General features: G+C 38.8%; 1 protein-coding gene across 1 annotated transcript in view; it reads left to right on the forward strand.

Moving 5' to 3' along the window:
- The window catches only part of ARID1B (AT-rich interaction domain 1B), a 426,117-nt gene that overhangs the window by 249,590 nt on the left and 155,757 nt on the right, over window positions 1–20,770 (forward strand). The window contains exon 5 of the mRNA XM_040627997.1: window positions 2,155–2,196. Coding sequence (XP_040483931.1) covers window positions 2,155–2,196 — 42 coding nt within the window. The remainder of the gene's footprint in view (window positions 1–2,154; window positions 2,197–20,770) is intronic.

Raw genomic sequence — 20,770 nt, forward strand, 5'->3', positions numbered from 1 at the left:
GACATTGATCTTTGTTTTTTATTAAATTGAAATTAATTTAGTGTTTTTAAAATCAGCTGTTTTTTGTTGGTATTGAAATATAAAGTCTTTCAGAAATGGAAAATATAAAGGAAAATATAAAATATAGTACAGTAGAACTGGAGTGCATATGTATTTAAACCATAGTGTTTTTGAATAAAACAAAATACACTTTTTAAGTTGGTCTGATTAAATTGGTTAATACTTAGGAATTGCAAACCTCTTCAGCCTTCCTAGAGATAGAATTTGGGGTGGAGGATGAGGCTGACCTTTTGATATCCGCCTCCTTCCTCCAGTCTCCAAGGCCTGCCTTTATCTCTGTCTGCTGACATAGCCACATGGACAGTTCCTAAATTCCACTTGAAAGCTTTGGTTTTGCTATTATCTCAAGTTGTCAAATATATTGAAGCCATGTCTTTAAATAGATTTCTATTTGTTAATGAATTTTCTTGCTACTTTGACTTTTTATAATATGTTAAGCAAACACAGAACTCACTTGGGGATGGTTTTTGCAGATTGAAACTTCTAATATATTTTAAAAATAATTGTATGTATATTAAAATATCATATCAAAAGGGTGAATGTACCTAACATTAATATATGCAGATATGATCTATGTATATAAGAGTAAATGTCATATAGTGTTTACAGTACTTAAGATTCAACGAATTTATTGTTTGTCCTTTGCCTTTAACTAAAGTCTTCAGTGTTGATTAGAGGTTTTAATGTAAAAATATTTGAGGTTAGTAATCTAGTGTTGTGAAAGACAGGACTTAGGAAATTCAAACATATGTAAATTGCCAATAAATGTTGCTTCCTCCCCCCTTCTCCCCCCACTTAAACAAAGTAATAAGATCTTGCTTCTAAATCTAACAATTAGCTTTGGAAATCAAAGTGCAAACAGACATGCTGTCAGTGAATCTTATAATGATTTTGTACTATAGTTGATCCAACATTTCACATTTGGTATCAGCAGCATATGGTTTTCATCAAAATGAGGCTGGTCATCTTCCCAATACCTAATCATGCGTTTCTCTTGCTTTATGCCCCAGTCTCTGTCAGGTACCAGGTGGTGGGGAAGCCTTGCTTTCAGCCAAGCAGTTGGAGAATACAGTTTCTTGCTCATTTCTTTTTTGACCCCTTTACTTTTGTACTGGATGACAGTCTTATTGAAATGATCTTCCTTTCTGTATTTCCTTCCCTCAAGGGAAGAATCCAATTTTGTTTTATAGCAAGATACATCCGATAGGCCCGTGTGCCTTCTCCTTAAACGCCTGCCACAGAGGCCTAATTTTGAAAGGCTGAAAACTCACAGCGTAGCTAGCAAGTCTGATATTATTGCTCTACCCCCACTGTCCTCTGCAGCCGCTTAAAAATATTCATATTCTGTTGCCTTCTTTCCTTGCTCTTTTCCGTCATATATTGGGACTTTGTAGTAGTCAAAGTTAAAAGCTTTACACACCAGACTGAATAATTATGTTTAAAAAACAGTAATTATCAATACACGTCTTGTTCCATGCAGCTTTTTAAATTCATGTTAATGAGCTCTGTCTTCTCATGCACAAGACTGACAGGCAATTTTGAAGTTTTGCCATCATTTCACAACTTGTTGCTTAGACCCTGCCTGCCTTTTACTGAGTATTGCTTTCAGGCACTCTTGCTCTGCAACATTCCAGAGACTCAGGACTACCCACTCTGATGGGAGCAGGACAAGAAATTACTAGCAGCTTCATAAGCATGATGAAATTGCTTTACGAAGCATAACTTTCCCCTCGCTGTCAGTAAAAGATCAAAAAGTATATTCAATATCTTGTGCTTTAACTGAGAAAGGTGCTTCTTCTGATTTCTAGATCATTTTGAGGAACTTATACCACCACTTCGACATGATGGCAAATACATTAATCTGATAGGGGCTCGCCCTGTTTTAAATCTGGAACCCAGGGCAATGACCTGTGTTTACCCCCAATCAGTTCTTGAAGAGAATCCCAGATCTCTCTTTCTTGACGCCTGACGTAAATTGAACACCAGTTTTCTCCAAACTCTTAGTTCCAGGCCATGCCTGTGCTCGGGTGTCTGTGGCTAGACTCAAAGAACGTTTTTGAGAGTGCCTAAATTATTTTTTCCTTATGATTTCAGGTTGAAGTCTTGGCCTCGGAGGATACCGCCTTTGGACTCAAGGTGTGTAGTCTGATGTAGCTTACTGGGTAGGTTTCATCAGCTCCCCTAAGTGGATCGGAAGCCTCCACAGATAGGAGTCGTTTTTATTATCAAATTCAGAGGTTCTAGAAATCTTCCAGAGTTTAAGATTTCCCCGCTATTGTGATTAAGATTAGACTATGGTAGTATTTTCTTTACCTCCTTTCTTCGTTGTCGGGAATATAAGAAATAGGTCAGAAAACCAAGAGTTCCATTTAGTAGTAACTGACATTTAAATTTGGATTAGCTATGAGACAGGATTTACGCAATGGCTCCCAGTCTGGGGGGGCATTGCAGCACCACCGCTGAGTGTTATCGGGGTGCTATTTTGGTTTGCCAGTCTGCTTTCATTAATCCATTCATTCATTATCCGTGCTTCAAATGTTTATTGAACCCCTATGTTCCAGTCACAACTAAATGAAATCCCAGTTCCTGCCCTTAAGTTGCTCGTAATCAGTTGGTAGGCATAGGCCTATGAAGAGATCAGTTGTCCCACAGCATGGCTGTCTCCCTGCTAGAAATATGCGGAGATTGTGGGAGTGGGCGGGGCGGAGTGGGAAGGCATTCCAGGAGCTTCATCGCTTGAGACAGTGGATTATATTTAGGCAAGCGAGGAGGACAAGAGAAAGAACTATTTTCAGGTTGGAGGACAACCGTGAAAAAAATCAGAGGGAACTAAAAGTAGTGAAATTCTGCCTGTGTGACAAGATCGGAGGTTGAAGAGGTTGAAGATTTGAATTTTATCCTATAGAAAATATGAAGCTATTAAAAGATTTTAAGCCAAGTAGTGGTTAGATTTACAATTTAGATGATTTTGGCCACTTTATGGAGGACAGATTTGCCAGAGACCAGTGAAGGGGAGTTGAATGGATCAGGTGAAAGGCAGTGTGGACCTGAGCCAGCGTAGTGGAAGAGGAAACCGATCTTTAGGAAGTGAGTCTTCGGGACCTGGTGATCACTGGGGTCTGCAGGATGACGGAGGCAGAGGAGCTGAGAATGAGCCAGAGGAAGAGATGGTGTGCCACACAGGGAAGGAGCACACAGTGGGAGCCATCACAGATACCTTAGAATTACAGTCTTCCGGACCTGTTGTGTTGCCTTTTGGACATATTCGCTAGTAATTCTTAAGCCATGTAAGTGAATTGGTAAGAGGCACTTCTCAGGGCATCTGACTTCATTTTCATGTAGAGGTATAGAAGTACAGCGTGGGTGCCATGAGTTACTTTGGAAGTCAGAAGTTAAGAACAGCCGGTGGTTTCTTCAGAGCCCGCGGTATGGGTGATTACTCGTACCTGACTCCTGTATGTGCTACATCTTTGGCTTAAAACTGAAAGTTAGTTGTTTATACTTTTTCCAGTTTTTTCTCTTCTTTCCATTCTAGATGCTTGGCATTTTATTAGTACAGTTTAAGAGTTGTGCTGCAATTACAGGTGGATGACATTGTAATACTACCAAAATCAAAGCCGTTCTGAGGTTATAAGCTTAGCAAGGTTTACATCATAAATGAATATAAATTAAAAGTAAAAAAATAAGTTAAGACTCTATAAATATTTAAATATTTGGTAAATGAACTCAAGTTTTACCCTAACATGTTTCTTTTATTTCTGTATCTGTCAAAAATGACCAAGGAATATTTTAATTATAAGTAGAGCTCATTCAGTATTATTTGCAGTATTTAACGTATCGTCATCGTTTGAATTTTTCATTTTTTATTTAATGCCCAGCATGCATGCAGAATATTCACTGCATATTTAATAAACCTGTAGGGTCAGTTCTTGTGAACTCATCTCCATAATCCTTCATACTTACTGAGTAGGCAGCAGTATTATGAAGATTGTTGTACTAGCAGCTCCCATGGTCTGCCCCACTGTGTAAAAGGCTTTGCATTTGTTTTATGGCTAAACTAGCAGAGTCCTTTTGTAGTCTTAAATTCAATTTGTAGAGACAATAGTTTGAAATTTTTTCCCAATAATTCAGATTTTTCAAAGAATTAGTTTTCCACTTTTGCATATGTATACCCAGGTGTTTACATATGTAACTAAAAATGAGAAATTTGATTTTTTTTTTTACTGCTTCATTATCCTCAAGTCAGCAAATACATTTTTTTAAAAGATTTTATTTAATTTTCTGATAGAGCGAGAGAGAGAGCACAAGCCTGGTAGGAGCAGAGGGAGAAGCAGACTCCCTGCTGAGCAGGGAGCCCAGTGCAGTTCTCAATCCCAGATCATGACCTGAGCTGAAGGCAGACGCCTAACTGACTGAGCCACCCAGGTGCCTCAGCAAATACATTTTTATCTTGTTTCTAAAAGGTCAGGGTATTTCAGTAACGGTCATGTTTCTGAACACTTATTCACAATTGATGCTTTTTTTCTGTTTTCATGCCATGGGACAAAGAACTCAGATACCTGACTCACTGGTAATACATGAATGGCATCACCTCGGTGAATGAGTGGAAAGCCTGGAGTGTGTGTGTCTGCGCCGCGAATGCCTCTGATCCTCTCAGTGCTGATCTTTAATGTGCCTTTGCTCTTTCTTTGCCTCCCCCCACTCCACTATTGACTTATTCACCCCTTGGATGTTTCTCCTTCTCCTAAGTCTGAAAGCTTTATATTTACTTAAGATCGAAGCATGAATTTATCAGTCTCGCTGCAAAATAACTTAATTGCATTGGGACCCAGAGATACAAACAGCCTGTTTTTGTGTGTGAGTGTGCTGAAACTGCGACCCAAGGAAACAATTTTGCAGTCATTCAAAGTCCTCGTGACTGTTCGTGCTGCTTTGAGATTAAATTTTTTTCAAGCTAATCTAATGAGAGCTAACTATGCTCTTATACGTTTCAAATCTTAATTTCTCAAGTCCTGATTCATCATTTTATTGGGACTTTCTTAGTCAAAAGTAACTTAGAATTTGGAATGCTAATGACTATACCACAGTACACACTTTCAGCTGTTTTCCAGTGGTTCTCATTTTTCCCTCTGAATTAAGGCAACTTTGATTTTCTGGAGTTTGTTTCTGTACAGGTTTGAAAAGATGCTTAATTTACAATGATGTATACTTTACAAAAATAAGAATTGTAGTGAATAGAAGGGGTACTTCAAAATAAAAAAAAAAAAAGAGCAAATATATTAGGAAAGGAAAGTTCTACAAACTCTAGACCCCTGATCTTGACTTTGGTTCTCATCAAGACTTAAACATATTAAGAAGTTTATAATTCTGTAGAATAATAAATCAGGAGTCAGAGGGACAGCCAACATGGGTTAGTTCTTTTTACAAGATAAGCATGTCTTCTATATCATTAATGCACTAAGTAAAGCTGCTAGCGATAATGAGATGATAAATCAGCTAAGGAAATATATATAAAATTATGCTATTAAACATAGAAGAGGCTAAAAAGTTTGCTGCTTATGAGTTCTACAAAGAGATTTATAGTAGAGAAGTAAAAAAGAGGAAGTGAGTAAAATATTCCTGGGTCATTAAAAAGAAAAACTAGATAATCATAACTTTTCCATGAATTTCTTAAGAAATCTTACCAAACTCTAAATAAATTACTTTAAAATTTCATGATCATGAATATCTTTTGTTTCTCGTTTGTCGTAGGTAGCGAAGTCAAGCATCATAAAGAAGCAAGATTTTTAGTTAATCCACTCCCTGAGTTAGGGACTGTTGTTATTCTCAGTATTGGGGAAGGAAATAGAAACTGACACAGCCACTGAGTAACAGAAGTGGGGTGGGAACCAGGAAGAGCAGCCCCAAAGTCTGTTCTCTCTCTCGAACGTCTCAGGAACCCTGCTACCCGCCTCCTTGCTTGCCATCTCATCTCATCTGCCCGCACGTCGGTCCCTACTCTGCCCCTCTTGCCACGGTCCCGCTCCTGCCTTTCGTTTCACTTGCCTCTTTGCATCATCTGCCTCAGTTGGCCCCTTCTTCCTTCCTTTGCCCTCTTCCCTGGGTTTTCTTGACAGCGCTGCCATGGTTTCTCAGATGCCTCTTCCTTCGCCACAGCCATGCCGGGCTGCACTCCGCCAGGCCTCCCTCCTGGATTCTCCTCCCTCCGGCTCCAGGCCTGCTTCTTAAATATCTTGCTGAATGAATGAATATGCATAAAGCTAAGACAGAGATTTAAAAATTTCTCCCTGGTTCATTACAACATTTTTTCCGGGGTAAATTCTTAGTGCTTACTTGTTTTGGCTGTAATATAATTTGGTTACCAAAATCATTTTTAAAGACTTTTACTTTTGAAAGTTGGGCGAACAGAAATGTATATTATATATCATCAGTTCATTTGTTTTCCGGCTGTAAATGGGCATTAGACTTACACACTTTCAAATAATATTTTGATGCGCTATTTTGGCTGGCATGTTCTTTGGAAAAACGAAATCCTGCATTTTATGCCCGTTTTTATAGTTTTTGATGGAAACATGACCCCAAAAATGTATGTGGGGAGGTCATTTTAAACCGAATGATAAGAAAAATCAAGGGTAAGCATACGTGTTCTATAAAAGAATGGGAAGAGAAAAGATGAAACTGTAGGTCATCATAGGAACCGACAGGTGACAGAGCCCTCCACTGCGGGCACCCTTCAGGCTGTTACTGTCGCTGCTGGATCCCAGGCCCTGAATGCCAGCCTGTCACCTCCACGTCCACCCCCACCTTTTAAACCAGACCCTGAGGGAGTCGCGTAAAGCTCAGCAAGGCCTTTTCTCCAAAACCCTGTTGCAGGACCTACACCTCATTTTGTTTCTTCCTTCTTGCATTTTCCCTCTTTCTGTCTTTTCCTGGATCTCTACTGTCCTAGAGTCCTAAAATTTTACTCCTGCTGCCTATCTTCAAGATCCTCTGGTCTAGCCTTCCTCCATGTTAGAGATAAGGGAGCTGAAGGCCAAAGGATTCCTTTTTCCCCATGGTCACAGCTTATTACTGGCAAAGGTGGGAGTAGAATTAAGGATTTTAGTAATCTCATAGTTTTTCCTAATATTTAAATAAAAATATTTAATATTTCTTCTTAATACTTTATATTACTCACCTTTTTATCCTATTTTGGGAAAAATTTTTAGTATTTGTTTTTGGTACCTAAAATTTATTGTTATTTTAGAGAAAAGTCTAAAGCTTAATATATCTAAAAATCAGATTTTATTTTATTTATTTATTTATTTAGAGAGAGAGAGCACATGTGGGCACACACAAGCCAGGGGAGGAGTGGGGGGGGCAGAGGGAGGAGAGAGAGAATCCTAAGCAGGCTCCATACCCAGCTCAGGGCTCGATCTCGTGACCCTGAGATCATGACCTGAGCCAAAATCAAGTTGGACGCTTGACCAGCTGAGCCACCCAGGTGCCCCTAAAAATCAGATTTTTAAAATAAACACTAAATTTGTATACTCTGATGTATTTCTTTTTATCCATATGTTGACTGATTAAATATCTTAGAGAAAAATAACATCTGAGTTCAAACTGGTCTCCTGATAACTGTATTGAGCTCTTAACTTCCTTCTTTCTGAGCCTAACCTTATACCTTGCCTTTCCTGTCTTCTTGTTGCATTTCGTATTCATCCTACCCTCCAGTCTCAGTTCATACGCTTTCATTTTTGTGATTGTCTGCTGTCAGTACGGCAGACTTCTGAGCTCTCCGGCTCTGAGCTTCTACGGCGCTCACTGCCTTCACAATTGACCGCTGACCCTCGGACAACACGGGTTTGAACTGTGCAGATCCACTTCATACGCGATCGTTTTCCATAAACACAGTACAGTACTGTAAATGTATTTCTCTTCCTTATGATTTTCTTAGTAGCATTTTCTTTTCTCTAGCTTCCTTTATTGTAAGAATACAATCTATAATACACATAACATACAAAATACATGCTAATCAATAGTGTGTTATCAGTAAGGCTTCCAGTCAGCAGCAGGCTTTTTAGTAGTTAAGTTTTGGGGAGTCAGAAATTATACACAGATTTTCAGATGCGCCGTTCTAACCCCCAGCTCCTCAGCGGTCAGCTGTATTTGGAATTTCTCTTTTGCCAGCTTGTTTGCGATCTGTACCCAGGAAACAGCATGGTATGGCCTGGCCCAACTCCATTATGTGGCATTTTTTTCCTGCAAGATTATAAGCTTAGAGACTTCATTTTGCTCATCTTTTTATATCCATATTGACTTGCGCTTGGCTCCCAGTACATAAGTGTTGCTGATTAGTTAGAGCTCTATTGATGGTTTAACAATTCTGATTGTTAAGAGCAAAAAACCTGTGATGTTAAATTAACATTTTACTGTGCCTTTTTTTCTATTCGGGGTTTTCTCACTAGTTCTCACATTATCTGAGTTAATGTATTAGCCTTGGCATTTTGTATTGTAGAACCCAACTGAGAGAAGATGGATTCATTGTTAATGCTGTTGAGTGGTTCTGGTTGACACTGAAAACCAGTTGGTTCCAGTTTATCTCACTATTAATTTGAATTTATCTTTGTTAATCCAAGTTCTGCAGTTATATTCATTGACTTCATTCTATTTCATCCCACTGCATTTCATTCAAACAAATACTTGTGGAATGCACATGTTACGTGCTGGGAATGCCCTAAGAATATACACTCTTGCTTCCATGGACCTTACATTCTTGACACAACTTCTGGAATAATCTTATGCCAGGAAGAAATTCTAGGAGATGCAAGTTTATATTCTCCTTTTGGATATAATGTGTGCTACTCTGTAGTGTTATTGCGTTAATTGTATTCTACAAAATGGAATAGGATTCCAGTGTGACTTAGAATACTTATATATAACAAAGGGATTAGTCATTTCTAAAATAATGTCAAATAAAATAAAAGCAAAATTTATTTGTCTTTTTAAAAATAAGGTACTTTTACTTGTGGAAAATTGTATAGCTGGGGGAATCTCATTGGGCAGTGACTTAAGTCACCTTTGGATTTATTCCTGGATATTGACATCTTGCCATTATGAAAATCATCTGTATTTCCCTCCTTTTTATAAAAGTAAAACATTATAATGCAATTCATAACTATATGTCAGAGCTATTTATTACAGCATAGGCTAAGGAAGAATTAGAACAAAACACTGGTAGTCTGTCTCTGAACGTGCTCCTTTGCGTAAATAACCAAAAACGTGACCTTCTAGAAAAGTGGGACAATGTTCACTTGCATTTTTCTTTCTTTTCTAACCAGTTCGCCTCACAGGTCTCCAGCTTGATCCGTTCTCACTGTTTATTTTGGTCATCCAGAACTGTGCTGTCCAGTTTGGTAGTTACTAGCCAAGTGTAGCTATTTAAATTTAAGTTCATTGAAATTAAATTAAAAATTCATTTCTTCAGTTGTACTATCCACATTTCAATAGCTATGTGTCGCTAGTGGCTACCGTATTGGCACAGTGCCTACATAGAATATTTCCATCTTTGAAGAAAGTTCCATTGGCCAGAGCTGGTCTAGAAAACTCAAACTATTCATAAGAATAAGACATAACACATTTTACAATCAGAATAGCCATTATTTAATTGATAAACCCCCAAGGATTAGAGCAGAGAAGTAGAGAACAGAAGGAATTTGCTGTTGTAGTAAAGTACAGCAACAACAACAACAACAACAACAACCATGCCAGCATATCGCACTGGATTTTTCAAGTAGAAAGCTTTTAAACAGGGTTACGAAATAAGGCGTTCTTTTGGTGATTCTCCTAATGGGCCATTCATTCATTGATATGCTTGGGATTATTTCAGAGGGCTATTAGTCGGTTGAGCGTCTGCCTTCGGCTCAGGTCATGATCTCAGGGTCCTAGGAGCGAGCCCCACATCGGCTCCCTGCTCAGTGGGGAGTCTGCTTCTCCCTCTTGCTCTCCCTCTGTGTGTGCGCGCTCTCTCTCTCAAATAAATAAATAAAATCCTTGAAAAAATACAGTATTCTAGATTTAGAATGTTTAGCTTCACATAATAAGAGATTATAATCTGTTAAAATGTACTTTCTTTTATTAATGTCACCACCTGAAAGCATACATTAATCTCTGTTTGAAAACACATATCTTTTTTCCTTATAAATAAGCTATAGTAACTCAGGTTCTTCTCAGTTGTTTGCATTTTCTGACCAGGGTGTGTTTTCTATTGAATTTATACTTGGCTAACTTGCTAAGTGGGTGTAAATATAACTTAGGTGAAAATATACTTAAGGTAACAGTGTCGTTGAAATGAAAACAGCAAAGATTTACTTTTCAAAGTTTATAATCTTACTTATATTACTCCTATTACTTTTCAAAATGTAAAGGATTTATTTTTGTATTTTAAATTTTTTACTTATTAAAAATCTACTAGAAATGTTTAGAGAACTAGAGGACCAAGTTTATTTATTCTTTACTGCTTCAGTCATTAAATCTAAATTAAAATTAAAGATTATATATTGGTGAAGCAAGAGAATTTCCTGTATCTCCGTGAAAGAAATGCCGAAGAAGGGAGAAAAAAATCCATAGCAGTTCTCAAGTCGTGATTTGGGAATCCATGTTGAGTTGCTCCCTTCTTTTGTTACAGAATTTCCCAGCCTCTCCTTCTGCCATCTGCTGGTGGTTCATACACTTACATGTTTGATTTTAAAACAAATCTGGTTTATTCTTATTTAGGAAAGATTTGGGGGAAATGTTCCATTTATATTCACCTCTACTATTTTGGTGAAGTTTTTCTTGTCATGTTTAATTATCTTTTTAAAGGCTGTTTTAGCTTTTTCAACTCTGCCTTTAGAGGAATACATGAATATAAAATTTAGAAAAGACGAAAGACTACAAAGGCCAAAAAAGCATGTGCCATTAAGAGACAGGGAGGCAGAGACTTACTGGTTAAAGGTCTTGAGTGCGACGAGGGATCGCTTGAGAGTTGTGGAGGTCTTCCCCAATTTCTGAATTTGGATTAAATACGGAATAGCATTGCTGTCCTGCTCTTTTGTAATTAAGACCCCTCAACTGGAAGTGAGCAGACCTGTGTTTTATGTGAAGTCCTGGTAACAGGTTGGAAAATTGATGACTTGATAAGGTTCTTTTGAGCCTTAAAACACTACAGTTCTTCTTGTATTCATGAAGTCAGACCTTCAGCTCTGTCCTCATTTGTTCTTCTTCTGATTTTTCCCCTCTACTGTTTACAGCCTAAGCCGTTCTCATCATCTTGGGAAAAACTAAGTATCTTTTGTCTGCAAACAAAACCTATGAAATAAAGCTAGGCAAAAATTTTTAAAAGGGAAACGGAGTATAGGAATTTTATTTCCTGCCACTTTAATCTCCTTCCCTAATCTTTAGAGCTTCCCTGACTAATTCTAGATCCTTAGCTTCATGGGTCAGTTATTTGTTCATCATTTTCTCAAAGAGGAAAAGTAACCCTGAATATTAATCTCGTTTTTTTTTTTTTTTCATAATGAATAAGGCTGAGGGAGGTAAGGTGACATATTTTAGGCCCTGTTTAGTGGCAAAGTAGAACAAAAATCCAAGTTTCTGCCTCCCAGGCCAGTGCCCTTTATACAGAATTACAGCAGTATTTGGGATTAGTCTTCCCAGTGCTTGGAACTGTATCTGAGATTGAATGTTACAGGATCGTCTTTTTTACAGCTCAGAAAGAGTCTAATGTTAGCGATTTTGTATGGTTCATTTCAATGTATTAGGGCTCTCATATCATTTGAGATCTGTATTCAACAGTGAAAACACTATTTTTCTTTAAAAAGCTGTTTATCCCAATTGGAATGTGTATGTGCACACTGTTAGAAGTATTAGGTGATCACGAGATGTTTGCAGAGTTTAACCGGCATCAAAGTACCCACTAAGCCATATAACTCAATAAGGAATGTGTGAGGTTTCCATAAGATGCTTTGACATTATATAAAAATAAAATGTGTTATCATGACCAAGTGTATTCTTAGTGTGGTAAGAGCTCCATTTCTCCTAGACCAAATACTCGGTCAGGTGATGGTAGAGGGCAGACTGGTTAGGTAGATTTCCTGATAGCATGGCATGGGTTGCTAGATCTAGTAAGTACATTTGTGCAGAAATGTTTACTCTAATGGTGGTGAATATAGGAAAATGAGTGAAGGGGAGCTTAATGCAATACAATTCATACCTGCTTTTGTCAGACTTACATTGTTTTGTTGTCGTTTTTCTTGTTGTTTTTAAGGATGTTAGAAATCAAACATGGCCCCAGGTACTGTGGATTTGAGAAGTGACCTGTTCAGGCAGGGAGGAGTTACCCTTGAAAGAAAGCTTATTTACTTGTATACTCTGGAGTTTGATTGACTCCATTTTTCTCCGGGGACATTATTTTGGCACTATTTTTTGAGAACTTAATTCTCTAGTAATAATAAAAATGCATATATTCTCCTTGTCCCCACCCTCAAACACCTGTTCATTTGGGATGTGCACAGATAATTAGAGGCATGTTTCTGGGCTTGCCTATAAAATTCCTTAGCATAGAGTTACTGTGACGATATTAATAATCATCAAGCTGGTTAAGATTTTGTTGGGAAGAAGCAAAGAAATTATTCTAGGGGAAATGAGGGATGATTTTGGTTGCGTGTGTTTTAGGTTCTCTCCATTGCCAAATTTTAAAGCCAGTTTTGTTTCTTCAGATGGTGAAAAGCCTCCTCCTCCCCTCTTCCTGCCTTAAATCTGGCTTTTACCCAAGCCATGTCAATTTCTGCAAGTCAGTTGAGAATGTCAAAGTGACTGGTGTTGAAAGAGCCAATATGTTGGAAGATGCTTAAAGCCAAGTAGAACATTTATGTGAATTAAAGAATATATTAGGAGATGAGTTTCAGAAATCAGATTTGGAAAAAAAAAAACCTGTTGAATTAATACTTGCATACCAGATGTACCACTGATAAATACGTGTAACAGATATTCCCCAATAAGCACTAAAATTACCATTTTACAACTGAAGTAATGTATCCTCTGGGTACATTTGCAAAGATATGCCAACAAAAATACATGCAGGGTTCTTGAAGTAATAATGCAAATAAAACATTTCATATTATAATTTAAAAATAACAGGATTGGAAAGCAAGAAAAAGTCTGGGAGACTATTTGTTGTGTCTAAATTCTGCTTAGACTCTGGTCTTTTGACAGTTGGCTTTTTGATATTGGATAATTGTTTTAGTGTCTTTGTGTGTGTTGAAGGACTGAATTGTCTGACAGAATTGAGGTTGAAAATCTCATAAATTCTGAATAATAAAAGTAATAAATAGATCTTGTTTGTTTCATAGCAAAAATGGCTTATTTTCCTACTTTCCTGAATTCCGTTTGTGTCGTGGCTACTATTGTGTCGTGTCACTAAGCAGAGAGTTTTGCCGTGTCTAATTTATTCACTCGTGCCCGGCCCAAGCGTCCGTGCAGTGTGCAGCGATGGTGTGTGCCCGTGTGCCGAGTCACTGAGACTTGCTGCTGGTACTCCCTGCCCACTTTGCCCAGGGAGTCAGCTCCACTGGTGACGCTGGCCTCTGGCTGAGGGACGCCTTCTCCCCAGGCCACAGCCCACCTCAGGGGTGGGTTTCCCTTGGTCTTAGACAGACATGTGAAAAGAGTGCGAGGAAGGGAAAAGAAGTACAGGGAGCCATAGGCCCCTGCTCACTGTGATTGAGACAGAGCAGATGAAATCCTGCAGAAAATTTCATTTTCTTCTAGCTATGCATGGCACTTTAAAGCACTTAATTGGCTGCTTCCTAAGGAGCCACGTACGTTTTTATAAGAAATTCCTCTTAACCTCCCTCCACTCTTCCCCAAATTAAATTTTCATTTCAGAATGACTTTTTTTTTTGTATCTCATTGAGGGGGAGAGGAGGTGAAGAATGGAGCAGCAAATGAGTTCATATTATTTAAAATGAGAATTAGATATAGGCCTAGATGGGATAGTGCACAATAAATATCATGGTAAAATTAGTAAACTTATAAAAGTATTCTAAAAATACATTCAAGATTTCCTGAACATTTCTCAGAATTTAAAAAAAATATTTATTGTATCTTACATTTGTAATTCTGTATTTCTCACATTATAGTCTTATTGTCTCGTTTAATTTTTAGTCCCTTATAAACAAGTAAACTTGTTTTCTTCAATCATCTTAATTGTTAAATTATATTTAATATCGTCATAATTTTTAGAAAATTGTCATATGCTATTGTAGTATCACAATACATATTCAATTAAAATTATTTCTTGTGATAAATGAATAATTTAGAAAGAAGATACAGAAGATGGGGATGCCATGGGGCGCCTGGGTGGCGCAGTCGTTAAGCGTCTGCCTTCGGCTCAGGGCGTGATCCCAGCATTCTGGGATCGAGCCCCACATCAGGCTCCTCCGCTAGGAGCCTGCTTCTTCCTCTCCCACTCCCCCTGCTTGTGTTCCCTCTCTCGCTGGCTGTCTCTCTGTGTCAAATTAATAAATAAAATCTTTAAAAAAAAAAAAAAAAAGATGGGGATGCCTGGGTGGCTCAGTTGGTTAAACCTCTGACTCTTGATTTCAGCTAGGTCATGATCTCAGGGTCCTGGGGTCAAGCCCTGCATCAGGCTCCCTGCTGAGCGGGGAGTCTGCTTGTCTCCCTCTCCCTCTACCCCTCCCCCTGCTCGCGAGGTCTCGCTTTCTCTGAAATAAATAAATAAATCATTAAAACAAAAGATACAGAAGATAACCTCCACCGTGTAGACACTAGAAGGGCTTCAATTTTGACAGTCAATAACTAATCTTTATAAAAAATTTAATATTTTGTTTTATCTTAATTTGAGCTCCAAATAGAACTCCTGATGACATCATATTCCTGACATGACTTTGTTTTCTGATTGACAGACATTTTCATTCTATGCTATTTAATAGTATGTGCAAACATCTAGAATCACAAGTATTAATAAACACATGCATGTGCAAGTTGTAAATAGTTCCCACTTGCGTGCACATATGTACACGTTCTTTTCTTTTACGTGGGACCTATGGAGAAGTTGACCTCCCCAAAGGATAAGTTTGAAAGGGGAGGAAATGGAGATCTGCCAGGCTTGTTGGCTGGAGTCATGGACAAGAGCAAGGCCTGTCTGAACTGCCACTCAGTTTTTATTCTGCGAGTTTGCAGGGTTGGTGATTAGAGTGGCTTTCGCCCAATTATGCTGTGATTATTCCGCTGCACTGTAATTGACTGGGGAGATATGCTAATACCTGTCATTTGGGATGATAAAAGATGAGCGGGGGACGCAATGCATTATTTAGCTGGCTGTGTGATAGATGAGGGATGCGCAGAGTGCTTTAATTGCTGAGAAGAGAGGTTAAGCTGAACGAACGGATGAATTAGAAATGAGTTTTTTTATGGCTTGTGGAAAAGTGAAATAAAGGAAAATGTGCCTCAGACTAAAGCAGCAGATAGAAATGAGCACAACGAAACTAGATCCAGGCAGCTTGCTTTATCAATTTAAATATTAACAAAAAATGCAGCTTAGAGTTCAGTAAATAATAATAAGAAGGAGAGTATACAATAGATTCTCCTATTAAGCAAAAAAGGAATTGTAAAGGGATTGTTTCTCTTTGAGATGACAATATTTGTGATTTGTAACCTCTTAAATTCATACAGTGTTTTAGGTTATACCAAAACGTAACGTGCAACAATTCTGAATTTCATGCTTCTTACCTTTTGAATGTTAGCTTAGAGGTATCTACGTTCCTCGTGCCTGTGCACCTTTCAGTAAATGCAAGCAGAGGAAGCCAAGAAAAAAAAAATGAATATTTATAACACGAGGAGAATGTAATAATATAATTAGCGAGAGAGTGCCCAACTGCTCCTTGAGTGGCAGGATCTAAGGCCGTCAGTCCTCATATGGCAGGACGGTCCTCATATGCTCTGCATTTACGTATTGGTATTTTTATGGAAAAAATTAAGGAAAGAGTGGTATTTTCCCTTTCATATGGTTTCCTTTTGTCACACCCACATATGATCTTGTGTCTGTATTTCACAAAAGTACTTAAACATACTCCGTTGTAATCTGCATGGTTACTTACGTGATTCGGTGTTAGTATTTAGCTTTATTTTAGTTTTGTGCATTTCAGAGGTAATGATTTTGACTGTGTAGTTAGAATGGCAGTGCGCAGAACCAGACTGTGACAGACTGAGGGTTGAGGCATTGCACACATTGCCGGCTTGCCAGCACATCCTACTTTACCCGATAATGATGTAGGAAAGTGTTGTCCCCAACTGTGCAGTTTTGTCTTGTACTTGAAGCAATGGAAATCCGGGTTGAATAGCAGAAGTTGTATTTTTTTGTCAAATGAAGCAAATGACCCTCCTATATTGTTGAATTATCTCCAGACAGTCCAGCTTCTCAGAGCCTATGTGGCTCGTCTGGTATAGCAGAATTTATCAGGGAATGGCTTTCCACCGGGTTATTGAGTGGTAATGGATCTGTCTAGAGCAAAGCTGGCCTATTGAAATGGATGTCAACTGTAGACAGATGCTGCACTCTGCTACTCACATAAGTTTTGTTGGAGCTGATCGCTTTCCCCCAATCTAATTGGCACCTCTTCTGCACATTCCTTCTGAAACAAAGTGCAGTTTCCGTATGACTGTTTTTAATCGCTATCCTTCTTGGAATCCTGAAGTAGACTGTTGTAGCTTCCTTACTTGCTCAGGTAGATTTCATCTTCAAAGGGTGCTTCTGTAGAGCGTCCTGCAAGGCAAAGTAGGAGTTATACAGGAAAAGATGCAGTTCGTCTCAAAGAACTTGAAATGAAATGGACAAGGTGAGGACAAACGCAGCAACTTGTAAGCAAACAACGGTGCTTAACGGTACCTAAGTTTTAGAAACATCAGGTACACCGATTCAGAACATCCCGTTTTAGTTAACAGCACATTACGCTCACCCCATAATGAAAGACAGCGGCAGCACTTCAGGGCGTGGTGTCTTGATTTTTTTCTCATCAGTAGTATAAAAAGAGTAATATACAAACCTATTCCATTTAGTACATCTTTTCTCTTAGGCCTAGAAGCTTGCTGTTTTTCCTGCCTTCCAGGCAGTTACTCAATCCTGAGACATTGTGCCTAGATCTTGGCTCTAAGGCTCATCACTTGAATGTAAAAATGATTCTTCAAGGTCCTTAGTTTGAAAGGTTTGCTTTGTTTAATATGGTCTGAAGGAAAATCGTGTTTGTGGCTTTTTGTTGTTTCCTTGACTTAACGTAGATTTGATTTACAACAGCGTGAAGTTGTTCTGTACGCTTGAGGCCTGGGAACTGTGATGTCACCATGCCTTACATCGGATTAAATTCTTCCCCTTGGAAATGCCTTATCTTGAAACTGAGGTTTATAATACGAGGCAGCATAGAACGGACTTTCTTAAATGTCTTTAGCATCTTTTAATACCCCTACTGCCCAGTTGAAGTGGTTTTTTTAATGGTGATGAGTTATCACATTTTAAAATAATGTATTTTAAGATAAAATTTTAAATATGATTATAGTATTATTGCCAATGAGGGCATGAGCAATTATGGGGTCCTTCTTCCTCACGTGGAGGGTTGGCAGTGAAGCTCCTGGGAGGACAGCCTCCAAACCCTGGCTTTTCCCTTGATGCCCGTGGAGTGGCTCTTGCATCGTGAGCACGGCCTTTCGGAAAGGAGTTGTGCACACGGCACTGTGCAAGGGCGAAGAGGCGTACGCCTGCTTACTGGAGGTCCCTAGGACCCGTGTGAGCGCTCGAGCTGGCTAAAACAGAAACCACTGAAAAGTGGTACATACGTTGTGCGTTTTGTTTCAGCACAGGACATACAGATGTATATTATAGGTGCCTCCTCCATCCGTCTCTCCAGCTGTCTCAGCCATACCTGGTCCTACAGCAGTGTTTGAGCCAGTTAGTCATCTAAGGAGAGTCAGGGTTTTCTCTCTTTTTACATTTTGCTCATCACCTGGTTCCATATTTTACTCCGTTTTCTAATTGGAGGAACGCGTCGCGTAAACATGCTTAGGAGGGAGCACAGCTAACTGTTGGGAAGCATGCACCTCCTTTCTGTACTTTCTCGAGAGTAGCCTCTCCCACTCGGCCTCGAGCAGGCTTCGGGACGCGATGGAGGGCTCCAGGAGGACACCCAGTGGGGACTGCACATGCAGGGCGCAGTTCCTGCTGCGAGCACGTGGAGGCCATTTCCATTGTGTTCCCTCTGCTGTCTTCTTCAGCACTCATTCGTTTTCTTAAGAAATACCAAGTAATGACTTTTCCTTTTGCATCAAGTCAGGTCGTCAGTAATGTGCCACTAGAAAAGATACGGGTCATTAATCAGTTACTAGAGAATAATGATTGTTTTACCTATCTTATTTTGTGGTTTTGATTTTCTTCTTAAGGTAATGCTTTTTGTTTGTGTCTTTGTCACGTAAATTATCCTATAGAACTTGCACAAAGTTCCCTTGGGAATAACTGCTCAGAATTCTTGCTTTAAAAAGAAAACATAAACATCATAACTACCTTAAATTTCAAGCCGTTAGCATTCCCTGTGATATCTTTTTGCAATCTGTTTTCTTCCTTAAATTGAACTATAACTTTCTTGATAAAGATGGAGAACTAACTTTTTAAAAAGGAAAATTTAAAAATTCTCACAGGGGGACCTTCTGGTTAGATGTGAAAGGAAAGGTAAGTGGCTAATGTATTAGTTTTCTACCACTGAGTAACACATGACTACAAATTTAGTGACTAGAAATCACACCCATGAATTATCTCACAGTTGCCAGGAGTCAGCAGTTGAGTTACTGGGTCCTCTGTTCAGGGTGTCACAAGACTGAGATGGAGTTACTGTTGAGGCTTTGGTTTTCTGAGGTTCGGGTGCTCTTCCAGGCTCACTGGTTGTTGACAGAATTCACTTCCTTGTGGTGCTAGTTCTGAGACCCCCACTTCCTTGCTGGTTATCAACCTTGGCCACTCCCAGGGATGGTCCCCTCTCCACAACACTGGGCTGGCGGGACCCTTGCTTCACATCTCTCCCTCCTCTTTTAATGGGTCACCTGATTTGGCCAGATCCACCCAGGTTAATCTTTTAGTAATTCAGAGTCAGCTGTTTAGGGACCTTATTTACATCTACAAAATCCCTTTTGCCCTACGGTGAGGCATAATCACAGAAGCATTGCCGTATACTTGGTGTTACATTCCAGGGGAGGGAATTGAGCAGAATACGGACACCCAGGGACCAGGCATCTTGGGGGTCCTCTTAGAATTCTGCCTGCCACAGTTAGTGATTCACATTTGCTGTCAGATTTTAAGGATGAAAAACCTTCCTCTGCATGTACTCAAAGTGTTCTCGAATTTTTAAAAAATGGAAAAATGAAAGTGGGATAGAATAGGACATATTTGACTGACAACATTGAAAATAAATGATAAGCACCGTTAACAGAGCTATCCATCATAACAGCAGTGTTACTTCCTGTATTGTTAGCTCCTGAGGCTTTGCTCTAGAGCAAGAGAAGTAATTTCTTACTATAGACTCTAACTGTGCAATTGATGTAGTTCTAGGGTCGGGGGAGAACAGGCTGCAGTTCTGTTTCCACTGCTTCTGTTGAAAGGTTTTGATGATCTCAATTTCTTCTTCCAGTAGATGTGTTTGGTTATGATCTCAGGAATCTTCACAGGCATGCCAATTATAGAACAGGAAGTCTGGTGATTCTGGTTAGTTTTATAGACTTGAAATGCTAAGAAAAAATTTTTTTCTCTTAATATTTTACAAAGTCACCATTTTGACATTCAGATTTGACTAATCATTTCTGGAGTATACAAGGGGAAATGTGGCTTATGAAATTCGGTTTTGTTGTAATGTTTAAAGAATTCAGTATTTTTTCTTTACAAATTCTATGGATTAGGCCCAGATAAAATATAACAAGTAAAAAACCCAAATTATCTTTTGTCTTTTTAAAAAATCAAGCTTATCCTTTTAAAATTATATACCCATGTGAAGATATTTTGAATTTCTTTGCCAACACCTGATTCCTTTCGGAATTACTTTAAAGAAAAAAATAATATAGTTTGAATAGGATTTTTATGTACTTGGTTTGAATCCTTTTGGTGGAGGAAGTCCATTGGGCCACAACTTTAGACAGTCGGATGCAAAGCAGATCTCTAATGGTTTGCTTTTAAAGTCACCTGGATTTTGAAAATGTGACAAATAGTTTTAAAAAGTAAAAACTATATACTACACTTGATTCTAGACTCAGAAGTTTAGTAGGATTAATATTAGATAGGCTCCATGTTACCAACAGTCTACTCCAAAGCTAGATTAGGGTGGTTTTCTAATAGAACAGAGGAATTACTCATGTTGGCATGAAAATTACTAATGAATTTTGTTTCTCTTGCAGACCTTTAGAAGTTTTAATGGAGTGTTTTATGGATTTACACTTTGGGGGAAGCTGTGTGACTGTAAGGTGAACGAACACAGCATTTAAGAAAAGCCGTGGCCATAGTATGGCAAGACAGATACCCACTTACATACGAGCCAAAGCAGCCAAGTCTTTGTTCCATCTGACCCCGCAGCTTCCTCTCCACCAGCGCCCTCCCCTTGCCTCCAGTGGGGTTAGGACAGTGGGGTATGCTCACGCACCTACC

This window comes from Ursus maritimus, unplaced genomic scaffold (genome assembly GCF_017311325.1).
Source record: "Ursus maritimus isolate PB19 unplaced genomic scaffold, ASM1731132v1 scaffold_13, whole genome shotgun sequence".
Classification (NCBI taxonomy): Eukaryota; Metazoa; Chordata; class Mammalia; order Carnivora; family Ursidae; genus Ursus; species Ursus maritimus.